The 23024-nt window shown below is 36.1% G+C and overlaps 1 protein-coding gene across 19 annotated transcripts in view; it reads left to right on the top strand.

Moving 5' to 3' along the window:
• Window positions 1-23024, top strand: part of RALYL (RALY RNA binding protein like) — a 772862-nt gene that overhangs the window by 518194 nt on the left and 231644 nt on the right. For all 19 annotated transcript variants that reach the window (XR_012128296.1, XM_073229774.1, XM_073229775.1 and 16 more), the window contains one exon: window positions 13045-13120. Coding sequence is in view for 18 of the 19 variants with exons in the window: in XM_073229774.1 (XP_073085875.1) it covers window positions 13045-13120 (76 nt within the window). In the remaining variant the exon portion in view is untranslated. The remainder of the gene's footprint in view (window positions 1-13044; window positions 13121-23024) is intronic.

A 23024-nucleotide genomic window follows, 5' to 3' on the forward strand; every position in this document is an offset into this window, starting at 1 on the left:
ATTCTCCATATCCTCAGTGCAGAAACATGGACTTGATGTGCTATTGCTGAATGTGAATAGAATTTCAAAATATTTTTGCCATGAATATTGAACTATATGCTGTTCAACTCAGATCAGATGTGATATCAAATCACTGTTGCAGTAGAGACTATTAGAAATAAAAATACATAATACTACCCACTAGAAATTTCCTTAGGAGTTAGTTTCAAAAGGTAAACATAGTTCTAGTTTCACAGAGAAAATAATAGACAACACTGATCAGTAGAAAAGTACAATTTTCCCTACTGCAATGTTAGATAGGGAAATTCATTCAACTTCATGGAAAAAAATTCTCAGTGTGCAGTTTGTGTATCGCCTTCATATTCATACATGAAGATGATTTGTTTACTAGTCAACATTTAAACTAAATTTGAAGAATTGTATTTTAACAATGCAGGAAAATGGATTTGATTAACACTTTCATTTTTTAAAAGTTATGAACATTGTGCTTGTGATCTGAACATTAGTAAAATTTTTAAAAAGGGATGAGAAGAGAACTTAGCTACTTGTCACATATAAGTATAATGTGGCTAGTATAAATTTATTTGGTTAGCTGAAATAAATTACACTCATAAAGGGAAAAAATAGTGCTTTATTTTAATAATTATATTCAGTTTGGAATTAAGCATAAAAACATCATAAAATGAATGGTTATTTTCTTTAATTAATGGTTATATTATGTAAATAATACATATAGATATATATTTTAGGTAGAAGTCATTAAACTTTCTATATTGCAGTGCGGAGACTATTTCTGTATAGGAAAATAGAAAACCCATTAATTAATCTCAGTTTATGGCATGCTTTGTTCCATTAAGTACAGACTTCAAGGGAAAAGCAAAATATAAGAGGAAAAAGAACAGAAGAAAAATTAGAGGTTAATTGCCTTTGTTGATCTCACAGTAGTTTTGACAGGTCTGATCCATTAAAATATGTGTAAAACTGGATGAGTGTATTTTTAGTGAAATTATGTGTTTTGAGAAATTTTGCTCCCAACACTGAAGTTTTAATTCCACTTAAAATCTGAATAAAAGCTGACTTAATTATATTTATAGAAATGTCAGCTTTTAAATGTGCACATTGGTGTGCTAAAAATATTGGATGATTTTCTCATAACTTTCCAATGAAATATGCACATTCACATTAGAGTATTTTGAGAAGAGAAGCAATACTCATTAGCAATTTCTTTCTTTTTCTGGTTATTTTCTCTCTTTTGGCAGGTCAATACAAAAACTTAAGAGTAACTAGTTATCTATCACTACATAATGAGTTACCCCACAGCCTCGTAGCCTGAAATAACACATACTTATGCTTTTACCATTTCTGTGATCGGGAATCTGCGAGTAGCTTGCCTGGGTGGTTCTGGTTTAGAGTCTCTCACCAGCCCGCCATCAAGATGTTCTTTGGTGCTGCAACCATCTGAAGCATTCTTCCAAGTTCACCCGTGGGGTTACCGGCAGGGCACGATCATTCACCACGGGGCCTCTCCACAGAGTGCCTGATCACAGGGCGACCAGCTCCCTCATTCTGAGAGGGAAATCCGAGAGACAGTGAGAGTGAGCCCAACATGGAAGAGAGAGTCTTTTTTTACAACCTATTCTAGGAAATGATACCATTTTCTGTTACGTTTGTTAGTTAGAAGTAAGTCAAGCCCACACTCAAGCAGGGGTGAATTACATTCTGCTTATTGAAGGAAAGGATATTGCATTTGTTTTCTATTGCTGCTATAACACATTACCATACATTTTCTGGACTAAAATAATACAAATTTATTATCGTACAGTTGTGTAGTTCATAAGTCCAGCACGGGTCTTACTGGGCAAAAGTAAAGGTGTTGGCTGGGTGATACTCCTTTCAGGAGGCTCTTGGGAGGGATTTATTTCCTTGTGCTTTCTAGCGATGCATCTGCTCAAGGCCCCCTTCTCCTACATCCAAAGCCAAAAACAATGGTGGGTTGTCCTTCTCACATTGCCTCTTTCTGACCTTCTCTTCTTCCTACCTGTCCCACACTTAAAGATCATCGTGATTGTATCAGGGCCACCAGATAATCTTGGATAATTACCATATTTTAAAATCAGCTTAATTCCCCTTTGCTATGTAATGTTACATATTCATGGGTTCTGGGAATTATGCATGTCTTCAAGGAACTAGTATTCTGCCTACTATGTGTATAAAGGAATTTGTGGATGTATTTTTTAAACTACCACAGGGATCAATCAAATAATGCCCCTAGAATCTATCTCCTTCCAAATCTACACAGGATCCAGTCCCTCAGAATATTTATCAAAATCTAATAAGTCCTAAACCAAGTATCAAACTGCCTGCCATAGTCATTCAGTATCCTATGAAGACAAACATCCCTATCTTTTTCTTTTTCTCATTTGTGCTTGTCAAGAACAATAGGATAAAATTTCTACCCAAAAACAGGAACAGGTAATCGGGTATAGTTTGAGGAATGTACCTCTGAGTCAGAAAGAATCTAGTTTGAATGTGAGTTCTGCCAGAATACTAGCTGAGTGGCCTTATGCAAGCTACTCATCTCTCTCTTGTCTAAGGTTTTGATACCTGTAAAATAATATTGCATGGTTATTGTGCAGAGTAGTATATAATGCAGAAATTTATTAGTTATTTAGTCTTCTCTGCCTAGTACATTTTTATAAAATGGCTTCTTTTAACCCCACTATATATCTGTGGTATTAACATTTTCCTTTAATGCCCATAAATCTCTAATAAGCAATGTTTAAAGTCATATTCTAGACCCTCTACCAATGATTTGTACTTCAGAGCCCTTGACATAGGTCCTTAACCTAGACTTCAAGAATTCCTTTTGAGGGAAAAAATGGAAAACAGAATTACCATTTGATCCAGAAATTCTTGTTCTGGGTATTGGTATGAAGGAAACAAACCATTAACTCATAAAGATATCCACACCCCCATCTTCATAACAGCATTTTTATAATAACCAAAATATGGAAACAACCCAAATGTCCAGGAGAAGAAGAAAAAGAAAATGTGGGATATCTATATAATGGAAAACTATTCACCCATAAAAAGGAAGGGAATCCTGCCACTTGTGGCAATGTGGACAGACCCTGATGGCATTATGCCACGTGAAATGTCAGGCAGAAAGAGAAAAGTACAATATGATTTCACTTATATATGGAATCTTAAAAAACAAAACAAAGCAAAGACTCAAGCCCATAGATACAGAGAACAGATTGTGTCTGCCAGTGGGCAGGCAGGATGGAGGGGTAGGTGAAATTGGTGAAGGTGGCCAAAAGGTACAAACTTCCAATTATAAAATAAATAAGTCATGGAATGTAAGGGACAGCATGGTTTCTATAGTTACTAATACTCTATTGTGCATTTTAAAGGTGCTAAGAGAAGAGATCTTAAAAGTTCTCACTGCAAGGAGAAAAGTTGCAACTATGTGTGGTGATGGGTGTTCACTAGATTTATTGTGATGATCATGTCTCAGTATGTGCGTGCATCAAATCATTATGTTATACACTTGAAATTAGTAAAATATTATGTGACAACTATATGTCAATTGAAAATAAATAAATAAAACAATTTTAAAAACAATTCCTTTTGAGGAATCACATACTGTCCTGGCTTTCTATTGTATGGGCAATTTCTAGCCTTACTAGTTATTCTGAAAGCCTTTGAACAACAATGATTAGTTTTTTTATTCATACATTTTTAAGAGGCCATAGCTAATTTATCTATGTGACTTTAGATGTTTATATTAAAACCCATATTAAATGAAAACTGTGAAATTGATGACATTATTTGTGAAGAGCATTGTAAATTTAGTTTGAAAATTCAGCATTGAAAATAAAATCACATGATTTTTGCAGTGATTATATGCATATAAATTTGGGTGGAACACAGCATGGTGGTAATAATAATGTTCTTAGTAAATTAGGAAATCTATGGAGCAGAAATGGACTTGGAATTGGTTATGATATATAAATAATTCATAATTGCTGTGATATTCTAATTTATACAAAGTGAGCTGTAAATGTCACATTTTATAAATATTTTTATGATTATATGATCAGAAAATAGAACTATATAAATTTTGGTGATGAATCTGATTTTGAACTAAAAAGAAACAGCATGTTATTTCAGAATCTCTTTGCTTCTGATCAATTGAATTTTAGAAATATTTAAGCTTTTAAAGAACTGCCTGTAAGTCCTCTAAATTTTTATTCATCTTGCTCAAAGTTAGCTGGAAATATCTAATCAAAAGGTTTAGCAAAATTCAGGCTTTGCAGTTTTTAAAGAATTTCAATTATTAAAAGCAAATCTCATAAGTGAAAAGATAAATTGATTCCTACAGAAGCAATGAATGGAGTAAATAAATTACACAATGAGAATTCTAACTATGCAAGATTTAATTTTGGTTTTTCTGTTATAATGCTCTGAAATGTCTCAACTTGGGGAAGAATCTTTTGGTGGAGCTCCTTTTATAATTAGGTAGTTATATTCTGTACCAGAATGAAATGAAATTGAGAGTAACTCTGGTTGTATGGTGTCTATTTGCTGAGACATTCAAAAGAATATTAAGAAATTTCTGACAACTTTTATCATGTCAAGGAAAGTATTCTGAATGAAAGTGAAAAGACAGGACCTAGGGAATAATTGCACTGTTATATTTACACTATCAATATAAAAAATAGAATTAAAAATATTTTTCAGTTATAATGAACTCTGAGCTTATCTTCCCCAGCATCTATAGTACTGTTTTCTCAATGAAAAATATTATATTTACAAGGAAGAATCATTTGAAAGTGTCAAAAATATCAAAACAATTTATGGTAAAATACAACTTTGAAGATTATTTGAGAAATCATTAGAAAAAATTAAAATAAGATGACAATAAATTTTACAGAAAAAAATAAATGACATAGTATATGAGATGACAAGTCAAATTGATCAAAACACAGTGGAAAATTAATCAGTTTATGTTACTTTTATTATTCAGATAATCAACATAAATTTATTTAAATTTTGCTTTATTTATAAACAGATTTATTAAAGAATTTTTAAAAGAATTGTTATTACTCTTTATAGAACCAGTGATATCATGAAACAATTTTATCAAATAAATTTTTTAATTATATGATTTTAACAATTCTAATGCCCTATTCATACTCAAAAATGACCCATTTTAATACTAAGTCATACGGTCACCCTAAATCTAACCCTGTTCATGACTCTACTTTTTAACCTGTGACAGCCATGTTGAGTTATAGTAGATGAGGTAATACAGTCACTAATTCATCGATTAAATCATCTATTTTCAACAAACTAAGCTTATTAAGTTCCATCTATTAGCCAACTATTTAAGGTACTTTGAATATGTTTGTGAACAGGACAAAGATCCCTGGCCTCACAGAGCCAACATTTTAGCATGACAGGGTGGGGTCATCTAGTTATAAACAATCGATGTAATAAATAGAATAATTGTGTCATGTATTAAGAAGTGATAAATCCTTCTGAAAACAAAAATTAAAGCAGGGTAATGGGGATTAATTGTGAGGAAAGTAGGGAAATGAAATGTTGCAACATTAAGTGAGAAGGTGACATTTGAGCAAAGATTTTTTTGAAGAGATTGGGGGAGTTAGCCATGGGATTATCTATGGGGAGAAAGCTGGGAGAGAGGAAGCAGCTAAAGCAAAGGGCAGGGGTCACTTTACAGGCCTGAGAAACAGCAAGGAGACCCGGATAGTTGGAGGGGGAGAGCACAGAGGAGGCCAGCAGGATGTGAGGTGTAAGGGCAGGAGAGGCCACGTGGCTGGATGGAGAGAGGGTGTGCTACAGGTAGAATAACTTTTAAAATCCTTTAAATATTTTTGTTTACCAACATCTAAAAGAATCTTTGATTAAATCTTGTGTATTCTTTATCTTAGCTTGGTTTTGTTCTCAAATATCAGATAACCCATTTCTTTCCTGTTTTTGGTGAAGGATATTGGTTCCTTTGTGTTTCCTTGATTTCTTGCTCTTTCAGGCTTTCATTCTCAAAGAGCTCTTCAAAGTTTTGCTTTCTCATGGAATTTTAACAATGAGATTTAATTTAATGATTTTCCACTTCATATATTCTCATGGAAACTAAGAAAAATTAACCTTTTTGACAACTGAAATACTGAAATATTTTGCTAATTTGACAATAAATTGTACAAACCTTGCCAAAAGAAATAGATTTATTTTTAATTCAAAGTGAAACTTCATCTATAACCCATGATATTTGGAGTGAGAATCCTAAACTCAGAGTGTTGGCACCACTAGTTACTAGCTCTGTTCTCTTGTGCAAATAACTTACACTTTCTCAACTTCAACTTGTATAAATGGGAATTGACAATATGACCCACAGCACAAGATTATTATGAAAATTACTTTTTAATGTGTGTGAAAATGTAACCGACTTTTAAATGATAAACAAATGCTAGCAACTATTAAAACCATCAAAGGTGATGTAAAGATAGCATTATCCATTCTATGCCTTTAGAAAAACATTGTTCAAGTTTCTTCCTTAAAAGCCTTGCTTTCTCCTCATCATTCTTAATACTTTCTTTTCAAAACAGTTTTTAAAAATCCTAAAAGATAATTGAAGGAAGGGATTTAAGCTACATGTGTTATATGCCAATGCTTCTCAAACTTGAATGTGCATAACAGTCACCTCAGTGTCTTGTTATAAATGCAGATTCTCATTCATTAGCTCTGGGTTGGAACCTGGGTTCTGAATTCCTAACACGTTCCTACATGATACAGGTACTACTTATTTGCCAACCAGACTTTGAGCATCAGAGTCACATAGCACTGTCCACATAAAATACATTTAGCTACCTAAGATTAGCTTTAGAAATTCATCACAGTTATGAATTGTAAAATGCCTAGCAAGTAGCTTTGATGTTTTAAACACAGAATATAAAGTCCCCACAAAAAGGACCTGAGGACGTAAGTCTGTATCTACACATGAGAAGAGAGAAATTAGAACAAAAAGGGAACAGATAAAAGCAATACTCAAATCTAGGGGTTTTTTTTCTTCACTTTACTTCACTTACGAATGTCTGAGAGTTCTCAAGGAAACTGAAAATCCAGACTCTGTTGGTTGAATTTTATGTTCCTTAATGAATATTTTGTCCCCAGGTATGAAACTCAATAAACTCTTGGGATGCAAAGAAATTCATAGTGTCAAGTCTGTGCATTAATAAGGAACGTATAGCTAAGATTCTTTTTCATATTAATTATCAGAATGGTGTCTCCATTTCAAGTCGATAGATCATTAAATGTATTTGTAAAATTGTGAAGCAATGTCCTAAACATATTCATAGTGATGCTGGTGAACATTAATCCAACTTTTATATTTGACTCATCTGTTTTCTGGAGGCCTTATCTCTTAATAAAACACGTGGTCTTTCATTTTTACCTTGGTAAATATTTGTAGAGATGTTCCTGGGATATAGAAAAGCATTCTTCAAAAACTTTATCCAAGAGATAAAGTGATAGGAAAAAAATGTTACAAGTTGAAAGTTTTAGGAATTAAGTAAATTTAAATCTGATAATTATTATCATTTAATGTGTGCTTTGTACCATGTGAAAATGTGCTTATGTTCTCTGCTAAATAACTTGAAGCTAGACATTGATTAAACACGCACCAAAGCAATGAAGTTTCATCAGGTTTCATGGCCACTTATGCTTCAAGGAAAATGAAAGGTCTTTTAACAATTAGCTAATGGGAATTTTGATGGCAAAACTAAAGAACAGAAACAGGTCTCCATAGCTCAACAGATAGAGCTGAGGATTTTGCAGTTTCCTGGTGTATGTGGGTCTGTGAACCATTAACATTCTAACCCTTTCTTGGGAAGAAACCACCTTCCTGTGAAGAAATATACCAAGAATGGGGGCTTAAGGGCATTCTTAGTGATACAGGATGGAGCAACACGTCCCCAGATCACGGAGTCTATATCTTTATTGAGGTGTTTATCGCATTTGCGACAGTTCCCTGCACATTTGTCTGTCTCTGTGATCATCCTGGAGAACCCAAGCAACGTTTATATCCATTTATCCAATACTTAGCCAAGTACCTGGCACATTCTGTATGTTCGATTATTATTTGATCAGTGACAACAAATGGTCTGTGGCATTTTTATTTTCTTCTTACTATAACCATTGAACACAATAGACAGTTAATAAAAAGTGTATCCAAGTATACATGCCTGCATTTTTTACTTCAGTTTCTGTTGGAGAAAAAGCAGTTTGAATCTAAGTCATAAACAATGATCAGACTAATCAGGAAATTAGTAGTAAGTTCAAGTTTCCACTTTTATTTGTCCTTGCAGACAGAGCCTGAAAGCAGAGTATTTTCTGGTAACAAATGGGAACCTGGCCAACCAGTGATCTTTGCATTAGCATTCTAATAACCAGAGGCCAATGTGCCATAGTGCTGTGTCAGAACTAATTTATGAAACCAGATCCAAAGGCACATTAAAATGGTCACAATTCAGTGACTGCCCAGTAAAATTAGGCTACAGTTTCTTTTCCCATAACAGTGAATATTTTAACATACTATTAAGGACATATTATACGTGTTCAAGCTACCTTTGATTCTGTGAAGGGAAAAACAACTAAATGAGAAAGCCATTTACTTTCCTTTTTTTACCGAAGTACCATTGATATACAATCGTACATTGGTTTCAGCACAGTGGTTCAACAGTTACCTACATTATTAAATCCTTACCCTAACTAGGACAGTCACAATCTATCAGCATAGGGAGATGTTACAGAATCATTGGCTGTATTTTCCATTCTGGACCACTATCCCTGCAACCAGCTTATATCATGATTGAGAATTTTTGTGCCCCTTTATCCCCCTCACCTTCCCAATCCCTCCCCATGGTAATCACCAGTCACTTCTCAGTGTCTATGAGTAAACTGCTATTTTGTTTATTTGGTTTTGTTTTGTTTTTAGATTCCACAAACAAGTGAAGTCATATGGTATTTGTCTTTCGCTGCCTGGTTTATTTCACTGAGCATAATGCCCTCTAAGTCCATCCATGTTGCAAATGGCAGGATTTCTCTTATTTTTAAGGCTGAATAATATTCCATTGTATGTTCCACATCTTCTTTATCCATTCATCTACTGATGGGCAGTATGGTTGCTTCCATAACTTGGCTATTGTAAATAATGTGGCAATAAACATAGGGGTGCATATGTCTTTTCAAATCAGGAATTTTGTTTTCTTCTGGTCACTTCTTTTAAGTGAAATTACTGGGTTGTATGGTATTTTTATTTTTATTTTTGTGAGGAGCCTCCATACTGCTTTCATGGTGGCTGCAACAATTTTCATTCCCACCAACAGTGTAGGAGGGTTCCCTTTTCTCCACATCCTTGCCAGCACTTGTTATTTCTTGTCTTTTGGATAGTGGCCATTCTAAGTGGTGTGAAGTGATATCTCATTGTGAAAACCATTTATGTTTGTACAAAATTGGCTGTACTCTCAATTGTAGGCTTAAAATGCTTCCAAAAATTCATATTTTAGAGCACATGGTGGGCTATACTTGCATTTGCAAGTCTGGTACATTTTTTCCTCAGAATAAAAGCATTTCTGGGCAGCTCTATCAAAGCACATAGGGTTGTGAACCTACCCGGCCAGGAAATCTCAGGCAGCTCAGCTGAGAGTCAAATGTGTTTCCCCCATTGTGCCAGACAAATCTCCCTATGGCATTCCTTTAATTATGTATCCCCTCCATGAATATATTATGTTACATGTTGCTTTGCACAGCCAAAGTGGGTCTGAGTGGTGCAGAAAATGAGACATCTAAAATCTGGTAAAGAGCAGTGAGATACTGGGGAAGTTATAGACTGAGCCTGGTGCAACTCCAGTTCAAGGCTGCTGCTGACTCCCAGACAGTCGTCTCTTGCAGGGCAGGGTCAGGGCACCCCTTCTCCTACCAGTTCAGTGCCTGGCACATGGGCCATGCTCCAGGACAAAGATGGTTGTAGTGAGCTGAGCTCATGGTATTGTGATGAAAGCCATCTAGTTGTTCACTATCTCAAACATCTGCATACGTGACATGAGAATAATGATTCCTGCTCTGCTTATTTCACAGGATTGTTCTGGGGACCTAAGCTAATAATAACCACAAAAACACATTTTAAACAGAGTATGGTGCTTATACTCGGGTAATGTATGGTTTTATGCATTCAGTTGTCAAACTAACAGACCATTTTCTTTATCTCCTGAATTTTTATTCAATGGAACAGTAATGAATTCCTAAACCTCCTAAATGTGAACAATAAAGGACTCTGAATGACATTCCTGGCAGTCTATATGCCATGGCTGAATTATTTAAACTTTTATCTCAACCAGGGGAAGGAAACAAAACAAAAAATAATCCCAAGAATAAAATGTATTACTTTTAGCTAATTCCTCTAGATAAATATTTCTTTTAATTCTTTCTTCATCTAAAAAATGACATTGGTAATGTGGATGCCTTATTAAACTACAAGTTAGATATCACTTTGATATCAAGGTTGTTTCAGGTTCTCTAGAAATGACAGCTACCAGCAGGGATTAGTAGAGGGAAAGGCAAGTAGCAAGTATCCATTTATTGTAGCAGTGTAAGTAATATGTAATTTAAAAGATTAACTTTTCAAATGAGGATATTCCAAACTGAATACATGACAAAGAAATGAACATAAAATATTTTTCTAAATATTTCAAGGGGTCTCATCCATCAGTGCTCTAGGATTGCTCTGTTTTACTGGTTGCTAACAGGTGTGCCATTCAAAAAGTACTCTATGTTCATGTATGCACACACACACACACACACACACACACACACACGTGAGTTAAACACAACTGAATGCTTATTTCTCCCAGAATTTTATCCTTTAACATGCATTAGAAAAATCAAAAAAGGGATAGCATTTTTCTAAACTTATTTTACCATGATTTATTTGTTTGGCAACATACCTATTAACATCTTCCACACATTGTTAAGGTAAATATGTTAGAATATATACTGGGAAATTTTGTTTGTCTAAACATACTACAATCCATGCAAGGATATGCCTTCTGGTGTATGAATTTAATTGACCAATAGATTCACTGAGCACCACATAAATGCTTGGTGGGTTGCTGCAGGGCATAAGTTGAATGAAACCATGACTGCCTTTTCAAAGCCCACTGTCAGAGGGAACAATCACTCAGCGGTCAGGGCCACTGGAACAATGTAAGCAAAAAGGGAGTGTAAAGAGGGAAAGTCACGTACATTTGAGTGTAGAAATGGAGGGATCTTCCCAAGAATCAAAATCAAGAAATAATAGAATGCTGTTCCTATCATCTTTAGTAGTACACTAACAAGAATTGACCAAATAAGTATATTTACATGTATTGGACATTTCTGAGGATGATGCTTTGGAAAAGTCCCTGCCTCCATTTGCTTTATTTCATTTACCTCGAGTCAGAACAGGTTCAGCTCATTAACTTTCTTCAGTTCTGTGACTTTATAGTTATTTCTGTCATGGTGTACTGACAGTGCTTATTTAGCTTAAAAATAAAAGGAAATTGATTACATCTTTGAATGTTTAATATATTTTTTAAGTAATTTACTGTGAAAAGATATAGTTAGTAGCCCAGCAGGATGTTTTTCAATTGTTTGAATCTGAGGTTTAATATTAGAAAGACAATTTTGTAGTGAGTTTTATTTTTTGCATGCTAAATTAAAATGTTGAAACCTCAAAATATATATAGAGTCTATTCTGTAAGCCCCGTAGTTTGTCCACACAGAGGCTCATCATGCCACATGACATAATGCAAATACCCCTCCTCCCTCTGTGTGGATGTCAGCTGTTTTGGGGGTCATCTCCTAGCCACTGGTCCCCTCTACTTTGTCCCTATGCCTGGAAAGGGATTGGGAGAGATCCTCTACACAGGTGTGATGTGCAGTGAATCCAAACTCTTCAAGAAACTCTTCAAGAAACTTTTCAGTGGTGCTTGCCTAGTTTTATCAACAAGAATATGATTCTAATACTCAGATAATGGAGTCCACCTGCTTGGAATATGCATACCTCTATGGGTACCTTTGCATAGCAAGTAGAAATTCATCTGGGATGTTTTTGGACTATCTCAAAATGATTTCTTGAGAATGATTAAATCCACATCCATTCTTTCAGACAACACAAGATTTCTAACTATTAGTATTTGGCATGAATCTATTTGCAAACTAAGGAATTTAAAAAATAAACTTTATTTTCTGTGTCTCCGCATTTTACTCTAAAGTCTCTATCTTAATGAGAGTAGCAGAACGTTGAACATTGACCATCTTCCTCTTATCCTACCTCTGGATAACTTACACAGTTCCAGAACAATCAGGGAAGGAAGCCTGAGGAAGCCTCTCTGGATTGACCACAAAATTCAGGGCTAAGATGCCATTTACCCTGCTGGCATGGTCCCTTCAAGGCCACCCTTCTACAGTCCTTTTCTACTTAGGTGGAAGGATATTACCATGGGAAATTTAATAATTCCTCTTATGAACAAAGCTCTATTCCATGCAGTTGTCTATGCAAACTGATATTCCTGGCAAAAATCAAAATTGGAATGATTTCATTTTCTCTCTTTCTCTTTATCAATCTCTTCCTCTCTCTTCCTTTTTAGGAAACATCCCTGATTCCCCTTACCTTGTTCAACATTTTCTTTTTTCATAGTACTTATCACCCTCTAATATATTATAAATTTCTTCTTATTTATTATGTTTGTTACTAATTATCCCAGTAGAGGTAAGTTCCACAGGACATGGATCAAACCTGTTTGGTACATGATGTGTCTCAGTGTTGGGCTTAGAGTAGGAGCTCAATAAATACTTGTTGAATGAATAAATGGCATTTAACATTTGCATAGGAAAATGGCAAAAAGGAAAATAAGACTGCACAATTTACTCTTCCAAATGGTTTAATACTTTTTAAGTCAGTGCTGTATTATTTCATGCTTTCAGATATCAACATGGCAGGAGAACCCAAACCATACAGACCAAAACCTGGAAACAAGCGGCCCCTTTCTGCACTTTATAGGTAAGTAAGCAAGCACTATTCTAAAGTATGTAGTAGTGAAAATTTCCTGCAACTTTAAAAGGCAATATAAACTTTAAGGAATCAAATATTTTGAAGAACAATCCTTACTGGCACAAAGTATAGCCAAATGCTCATGGTTGACATATAAGTATGTCACACGGCATGGGTAGGAATCTTGGATACCTAACCTTCTCATTCCTGCTTAAACAACCCATCTACTAGATATTCCTCTAATAAAAAAATATCTCATGACTTTACCTGGCAAGTGGAGGGAAGATTGAATTTTTGACTATTGCATACCATATACTGTAGGTGTTTACATGTTTTTTAATTTAATTTAATTTTCACAACAATCCTGTAATATAGATACTACTCTCATCATACAATTCAAGAATATACTGTGCAATTTCTCAGAGATTTTCCCTAGGTCACAATACTGGTAAATGATGGCACCAGTATTTGAGCTCATGCTATCTGATGCATACCCTGAATTCTTTTCACCTGATACTTCAGCCCCCTTTGTTAGAAAGTACACATTCCTTTCACCCCCCATATCTCCAAAACAAAAATTCAATTCTTCTCTTCTCCACAGAGACATATCCAGTTTCTTTAACCTTTACTAAAATACTTGGGTCTGAGTCAATTGAACATTCTGGTCTTTCCCTCTTCCTGCTCCAGTTTATCATTTGTTCACACCTATGACCTCAAATCCAGGTGACTAGAGTAGGTGATACTTAGCATCTTTGTTGGTCTGTATATGCTATTAGTGTAAGTAAAAGTTGGTTGATTTGGGGAAGAAGACAAGTAAATTCATGGAACTTTTGGTTCTGTAAAAACAGCCACTTTGGGAAAATAACCTCATGTTCTGATGTTGTAATATCTCTGCCACTAAATGCAATGGTATATTTTTTCCCTACGTATATGTATAACAATAACAGTATTACACACAACAGTAATAGTAGTATAACTCCATTCAGGTTCCTGGAACCAATTCCAGTGTGTGTAAATATGTGGGAGGGGGTCTTCCCACACATACTTACACAAAGCAATTCTTGAACACGAGCAGGGTGTTGGAGAACTCAATTCTGATGCTCTCTGCCTGGAGACAACACCAGATTCCCAGGTTATGGGCTCCACGCTACAAGACTGCCCTCTACCCCCCGACTCCAGACACCAGTCTCAAGCCACCTGTGTTTCTGACCTACCAGCTGCTGATCTGAGGTTCCCACAGTCTCCCCCTTATGTTACATTAACTTGCTGGAGTGGCTCACAGAACTCAAGAAAACACTTATATATACCAGTTTAATAAAGGATACCATGAAGGATACAACTTAACAGCCAGATGAAGAGAGACATAGGGCATAGTCCCAAATAAAGGAGCTTTTGGCCTCATGGAGCTTGGGGCCTGGCTTGTCACGTGCAGGTGTTCTGGTTCCCCAGGCATAGAAGCTTTCTTAGACCAAGAAGCAGGATCCAACCGAGCAGAGCAGCAGAGCAGAGCAGAGAGAGAGTGAGAAAGCTCTTCTCTTGGGTTGAGGACTTCATTGCATAGTCATGATTGGCCAAATTATTGGCCATTGATTGATTCAGCCTCCAGCCCTGCCCTTGGATGGGCATCCAAAAGTTCTCATTAACATGACAAAACACCCATTTTACCTTTAAGACGTTGCAGTGTTTTCAGGAACTATGGATGAAGATGAGTGTACCTGGGAAATATATATTTGGTTATATGAATGACCAAATGTGTGTTTCTTATGACTCATTATATCACAGTTGTTAAGCAGTATGTCCCACTCCATGTACTCTTACCACTGGTTTTTGTACTATAAGTGCCAACTTTGCATCTTTCACTGCTACATTCTCTTATGTTAGAATTAGCCATTTGTTCCAGGCTGTTGACATGTCCTATCACCCACTTTATTTGGTTCTCTCCCAAATATGTATCTTCATCAATCAATGTCACAGCCAAAGAGGTAATAATGTAAGTGTTGAGCAAGAACCCCTTTTTCCTTAATATCGTTTGAATAAAGGATAATTGAGTTACACATGCCAAAATTGATTATGTTCTGATATAGAACAGTAAAAAGAATGATCAAAAGATAGTTTGGAGCTGGGTTTGTTTTGGTTTTTTTGTCACTGTTCTCTGAAAATTGGCTTATCTCTCTTTAGCCACTCACAGCCTCATTTCCCAAACTATAAAAGAAAACGGCCAGGACTAGATGAGATCTAGGTCTGCTCATGCTTAATGTCCCACAGCTCTCAGTGAATGAACACCAGAGATCTTAAAGGATATATCAAAAGTTTGTCTTAATTGCTCTTATTATTTTGACTGTGTGAATTTATTTAATTTTAATAAATTCCCATTGAAAATGGGAATTAAGAGCTTTACAAATGTCAGTAATTGATCACAAAGGAGTATTGATGTTAAAGGTTGGAGATGAGCTCATCAACAAAAGGTGAATGATACTTAATTTACCTTGTTTGAGGTAAAAGACAATGTTTATAAACCTGAGAAATGTAAACTGTTTTTTATCATATTCATTTTTAAATGTATGCCTAGAGCTGCAGCTAATACAGAACATTTGAAAAGTTGTATTTTCAATTATAAACAAAATAAGCTGTCAATGGCTTTTTTTTCTCTCATCAGAGTTACCACTGTGCAATGATGATAATTTTCATATTTTTCTCTGTTCATGGAGTGTTTTGATTTTCTTATAATAGAAGCTTATGACAAGAAACAAATATCTTTTAAACTGTTATTTCTCTGTTACTAAATTACATTGAATTGGGAATGCAAAAGAATTAGAAACAGAAGTTCATTTAAATCTAATATATTGTATACTTATCACATTAGTGGGGAAATGCTTATTTACCCTATTTTCATCTGTTTTCACAAGTGAAGGCTAGGGTGTTTTAAATTTGCAAAACAGTAACAAAGGGAACAAAAGAGTGAACAGGTAGCTGAGAAAGACCTTCTGTACATGTTTTCTCATTCTTACATCAGCTTAGTAACACCTCACTTTTGTGTAAAGTGTGTTTTCATAGCCAATATTCATCTATTCCCCACAGAAAACCATGCAATAATTAGTGTTATGTGCCTTGCTTTATAGATGAGAAAAATAAGTTTCCAAGACAATAAAGGATTTGCCCGAAGTATGGTAACAAGATTAGGACCCGAACTCTGGTTTTCAGCCTTCAAGTCTACTGATACTGCTGCTGGATCATAGCTCCCTATATTTACTCATCAGCTACCGTCCAAACAATAGAGATTATAAAAAGCAAGGATTCCTGCCCACCAGACCAATAATCAATTAGATTTCTGTCCATCAATATCTTGCCAGCAGGTGGCAAAGGAAAGATGTAGCATAAGACCTGTTGTGTGGTCACAGAGCACAGGTTTTGAGCTTCAAGTTCTTTATTGAAAATAATAGTTATATAATTTTCTTGATAGGATAAAAGTGAATAATTGAGGTGAAAGCACCTAGCTCAGAGGAGGAAATATGGTAGCAGCTTGAAAAGGGGTAGGTTCTGCTTTCCTACCCCTTGCATCTTCTGTTTCGTTACCTGTAAAATGAAAGAGTGGGAATTTTTTCATTTGTTCATTCATTTATTCATGTAAGACATATTTACTGTGTGTCTACTATGGTCACCCCTCCTCTAGGCAAATGTCACAGGAAATGCCAAGGCTGCAGGGCAAGGAGAGAGCACAATGAAATACAAGTAAATTATCTTTATGGTCATAGATAGCCTGTGATTTAGCCTCATGCCCTGAACTGCTATGTTCCTACTATCTATTTACTCTACTGGGGACATAAATGATCTGCTATCAGATTTTCCTTTGTCCATTTTATCTCCATCATCAGCCACAAAGTAGGATGTACGTGGAATACCCACTGAGGCATTACTTTGCTTTGTTACTTCTTTTCATGGGATTTTTAATTTATCCAAACAACCTTCACTGAGCTAAATGTTTGTCATGTACTAAATTAACATGGTATACATAGAAGACACAAAAGCTTTTTAAAAATAGGGATGCTTCAAAATAGTTACTGTCTTATACATGAGTTAGATGGACATATAAATAAGGAACATAACTGAAGTATACATATAGTGGTATAAGAAAATAGTGAGAGTTACTGCTTCTGCCTAAGAAAGAGAAGGGAGGGAAAAGTCTGGGTGACACTGAGATGGCTTTGAACAAGCAGGCATTCACTCAGCAGCCAAAACGAAACAAGGGCATGCCAATGCCAGCCAGAAAACATGTGCAGGGCACAGGCACAGAGGCAGGAGAATCTCATGATGGGAGCTAGGATGGTTCACTTGGTAAAAAATGGATAACTGGTGGCCCAGGATGTCAGGATCCCTATCTACCTGCTTATCAGGTTAAGGAAATTTGGTTTTTATTCTGCAGGCATACAAGGAACCATTTCAATATGGTGAGTGATTAAAATGGACTGTATGGGTGGGTAAGAGTCACAGATGTGTCCAAGATTTCCAGCTCAGGCAACTGGGGGAACGACCACATGAGTCTTGGTAGAAGGAACAGGAAAGGTGTGATAAGCAGCAGGAGGCTCAAGTGTCGGGCTGGGGGAAGGAAGCAAAAAGAAATCTAGGACTTAGATTCACAAAGACAGACAATTCATTAAAATAGACTTATAATAAAAATGTCTCCCATTAGAGGCTATTTGTAAATGGAACATAATTAATCTTTTGTGAAAATTCCATAAATATTGGACCTAGTCCTAATGGTGAAGAGCAAATCCATTCTCTAGAGAAAATATTGCAACTTTGAATAAATTGCTGCTTGAAATGTGCTATGTCCATTATGCAGTGTCTATGGTGCTCTATAATAACAATTCTCCCCCAGAAAGTGAGTTTCCCAGCATGCTGAGCTCCAATTAATGCTAAATAATTTCAAAATGAGAATCACTGTATGATGGTTTTGCTTCTGCTTGTGAAGTACACAGACCTGTCCTCTCTGACGTGAGTAAAGCTGATAACCAGAGAACAAAGATACTCTTTACCAGAGCTGAACAAGTTCAGGTTTTCATTCACCTAGAGCAGCTCTCCAAGGCTCAGTAAGATACAGGAAATATCAGGTCTCATCTCAATGCAGGAAGATGACTAGGTATCAGTCCCAAATGTGGTTTTATGGCTGTTAGGCCTTTCGTAGCAACTTTCCCCTCCACAGAGATGAACAGGGGAGTCAAGATTGTCCCTGAAAGTAATTCCAAGACTCCTTAAGAATATCGCAGGATAACCTGTAGTATCACCATTTTAAATTACCACAATTGGTGGTGATAGTCAAGAATGCAAAGTCTATGGTAAGGAACTTCAATGATCAACAAACTTTCAGAACATAGGCCAAGTAAGATGACGTCAACAAAATCTCTCTGGTGATTTCCTTACCACTTGACCCACACAGGTTCTTTTGTCATCATTGATGGCAACTCTAGCACATCATGGGAAAGGGGGACCTTGACAGGTGGCTCAAAATGTCCCCAAGACCCTCAGCAATAGAAACGACAGCAGTAGAAGCCAATTTCAGCTAATGCTAATATCAAAAATCAATATGGAAGAAAAACATTCTGGACATGTCCTGCTCTGTTGGCTAAGAAATGCTCACCAATTTGTTGAGATTATTTACTTTTTGTCTCCTTTTATAATGTCAAGGATAATACACACTCACTTTCAGAAGCTTAATATTTCCAGTACCCATGTCTCCCTTTGACAGACAGAGGCTTACATTTCAGCTACCTAGTCAGGGGGCCCCACTCAGAAAGCAACCTAGGAATGTTCTCTGTGGTTTGTAAGTGGAGTGTGAGGAGGAAAGGGATATGTCACACCTACCCCTGTATGAATGCATCCTGTCATTCTGAAAGGGACAGAAACCCAAGCACTAACGTGCTTACAAATCTCCATTTGAAAGTAAGTTGTTTCTGAGTCTGGGTAGCAATTGCAGTCTCTTTTTGCTCCTGCAGCCTTTCCTGGGCAACCAGATTACTGGCAGGGAAAGAGTGGCTGTGAATATATATCCACAAGAGAAAATACAAAAAATAAAGTGTCAACTTCTAAAACTCAAAGCTGAATATCCATACATCCCAGTAACAGAGTGTGAGTTCTCTTTAATTCTCACTTCACAAGCAAAAGTGAAATGCTGTTGAGCCAGAAAAGGTCTCAAATACTTTGTGGATGGTTTAAAAATGTGCAAATGGCTTTTATGAGTGTTTGGCTAAATTAGAATTAGACGGGCTTGACTCCTAAAATTGGCAAAGCATTATCAATGGTTTGAACTTGATCTCTTATTCCTTATCTTACTCAGCTGCTTAAAGGAAAAATAAAAGTCTCCTGAAAAGATTATATATTTAAGAAGACTTGAAGTGATATAGATGCTCCACAAATTTTAGTTATTCTCATTATGATGATTACTCAAAGAAAAGGGTCTGTAATAAAGTATTTTAAGAGTTATTTTAAATGATCCTTGAGCTATGATTATATTGCTAAAATTTACACAGTCAACTAAACAGGTTAACATTTCCTATAGCTACCTAAAGAGATTTTTTAAAGATTATGTTTACTTATACTTGTCCCTCATATTTCAACCCTAAGCAAATGTAATTTATAAACCTTCTAATTTAAAATATTTAAAGAAATGCTGACACAATACTCATTAAAATATTCTGCTGCAGGCAATTCTCTGCTAGGTTAAAAAATGGCCTATCTGCAATTTTGTTATGTTTTTAATGCATAAATATCCATGAATATCTTCTTGCATATGCAAAGAATACTGTCGCAGTAAAGGGAAACTAGATGGTGCAATTCCAGAGAATCCACCTCTAAGGCTTTTTGAAAAACTACAGTTCTATGTGTTTGATGTGAGATAACTTATGATAAAATCAATGGAAGCAAAAGCATGCAACCAATTTTGAAAGAAGATAAATAATAAGGGCCAAGATGAGGATGTAGAGAAGGGGGGCCTCCTACACTGTTGGTGGGAATGGAAATTGGTGCAGCCACTGTGCAAAGCAGTGTGGAGGTTCCTCAAGACACTAAAAATAGAAATATGATACAACCCAATAACTCCACTCATAGGAATTTACTCAAAGAAAACAAAAATCTCTGATTCAAAAAGATATATGCAACCCTATGTTTATTGCAGCATTATAGCCAAGATATGGAAGCAACCAAAGTGTCCATCAGTAGACAAGTGGATAAAAAAGATGTGGTATATATACATAATGGAATATTATTCAGCCATAAAAAAGAAAGAAATCCTGCCATTTGCAACAATATGGATAGACTTAGAGGGGATTATGCTAAGTAAAATAATACAGGCAAAGAAAGACAATTAAGATTTCACTTCTTTGTGGAATCTAAAAACAAAACAAAACAAAATGAACAGGACAGCAGTAGACTCATAGACACTGAGAAGTGACTGGTGGTTAGCATGGGGGAGGGGATGGAGTAAGGAGGTGAAATAGGTGAAGAGGACAAAGAGGCACAAAATCTCAATCATAACATAACTTAGTCACAGGGTGAAAGTGCAGCACAGACAATATAGTCAGTAATTCTATAACATCCTTCTATGTTGATAGTAACTATACTAGTTGGGGTGAAGATTAAATAATGCATAACTATTGAATAACTATGTTGTATATTTGAAACCAATATAATATTCCATATCAAATATACTACAACAAAAAATATTTTTTTTTGAGAGGGCATCTCTCATATTTATTGATCAAATAGTTGTTAACAACAATAAAATTCAGTAGAGGGGGGTCAATGCTCCATGTACAATCATTAATCCATCTCAAGCCTAACTCTCGTCAGTCTCCAATTTTCTGAAGCATAACGAACAAGTTCTTACATGGTGAACGAATTCTTACATAGTGAATAAATTCTTACATGGTGAACAGTGCAAGGGCAGTCATCACAGAAACTTTTGGTTTTGATCACACATTATGAACTATAAACAATCAGGTCAAATATGAATATTCGTTTGATTTTTATACTTGATTTATATGTTGATCCCACATTTCTCCCTTTATTATTATTATTATTTTTATTTTTAATAAAATGCTGAAGTGGTAGGTAGATGCAAGATAAAGGTAGAAAACATAGTTTAGTGTTGTAAGAGAGCAATTGTAGATGATCAGGTGTGTGCCTGTAGACTATGTGTTAATCCAAGCTAAACAAGGGCAATAAAACATCCACGGATGCAGAAGATTTCTCTCAAAGCAGGGGGGATGAGGTTCTGAGCCTCACCTCTGTTGATCCCCAATTTCTCACCTGATGGCCCCCCTGCGACTGTGCCTGTCTTAGGTTGTTCCTCCCTTGAGGAATCTTACCCGTCTCTGGCTAACCAGTCATCTTCCGGGGCCATACAGGGAAATGTAAAGTTGGTAAGTGAGAGAGAAGCCATATTGTTTGAAAAGGTTAGCTTTTTACTTCTTTGCAGATTTATGCCCTGTGGCTTCTATGCCCAGCACTTGTCTCAAGGTATCTTTACCACCTGGAGGAATTATGATACTCAGTAACTTCGATATGAGGCACGAATTCTATTTAAGGGTTGTAATTAGGAAGGAAGAAGAAAAGCTATAGAGGTAGCATATGGAAGAAAACATGGGAGAATTGATTATTTCTTTGACATATCTTCTTGTAGAGTACCTTATGTATAGGTTTTAAACTACTAACTAATTTGTACACACATATTAACATAATAGGAATACGGTGACATAAACAAAGCAAATCTATAATTACCATCCATCTCCAGTGAAGCCAAGAAAACCATTTAGGCACCCTAGGCATTTGTGAAAATTTGTCTATGATATGATGTATATTGTCCAACTGTACTTGAACAGTCTGAGAAAAATCAGACAAATTAAAGCAGCCCATTTCTGGGATGTGTTCACCTCCCATATGTTCTTTTAACCGTAGATAGTCTATAGTCATAAGATTTTGGAGTGCTACAACTTGCACCCCTCCCAACTCCTGGTTGAGTTCCAACAGTACAGATCTGGTCAAATTCGTTGTCTCACTGTATGCACATGCCAGCCTAGACATCTCCCTCCTCATTCCAATGGCAAGTCCAGGAAACAGTGGGGTGGATGCAGCCACAACCGCAGCATCGTCCGGATCCCTGTGGAGGCTTTTTGATGATCATCCCCCGGCACAAGTCCTCCAGAGAGTGCTGATGCCGGAAGCTCCTCCTCATATCGTATCTTAGTTCATTTTCTGAGTATCCAAGCTAGGCCTTGATCTTCTGCATAGAAACAAACAGACCCTTTGCCCACACTTTGACATGCCCTCTATACCACTGTGCAAAACTCATTGGAGGTCAGCACACAGGGAGTGCTTTTTTTTTTTTTTAATTAAGAGAAAGGAATATTATCAGAAAAGAGTACCTCCATAGCTGATCATCTGACACCCTTTAAGTGATCAACATTAAGGATATTTAAAGCATGCGTTGATCTTTGATTTACCAATAGTTTTATCCTATCAAGGAGTAATCCCCCTTTTCTTTCTTTCTTTCTTTTTTTTTTTAATCTTTAATCTACACTTACATGAAGAGTACTATGTTTACTATGCTCTCCCCTATATCAGGTCCCCCCTAACAACCACATTACGGTTACTGTCCATCAGCTTAGCAAAATGTTGTAGAATCCCTACTTGTCCTCTCTGTGTTGTGCAGCCCACCCTCCCCTTTCTCCCTACCCCCCCCATGCATGCTAATCTTAATACCCCCCTCTTCTTCCCCCCACTTATCCCTCCCTGCCCACCCATCCTCCCCAGTTCCTTTCCCTTTGGTACCTGTTAGTCCATTTTTGGGTTCTGTAATTCCGCTGCTGTAACAAAAAATATTTTTAAAAGAACTGAAAAAATTTAAATAAAAAAAATAAGA

Source organism: Manis javanica, chromosome 2 (assembly GCF_040802235.1).
Source record: "Manis javanica isolate MJ-LG chromosome 2, MJ_LKY, whole genome shotgun sequence".
Lineage (NCBI taxonomy): Eukaryota > Metazoa > Chordata > Mammalia > Pholidota > Manidae > Manis > Manis javanica.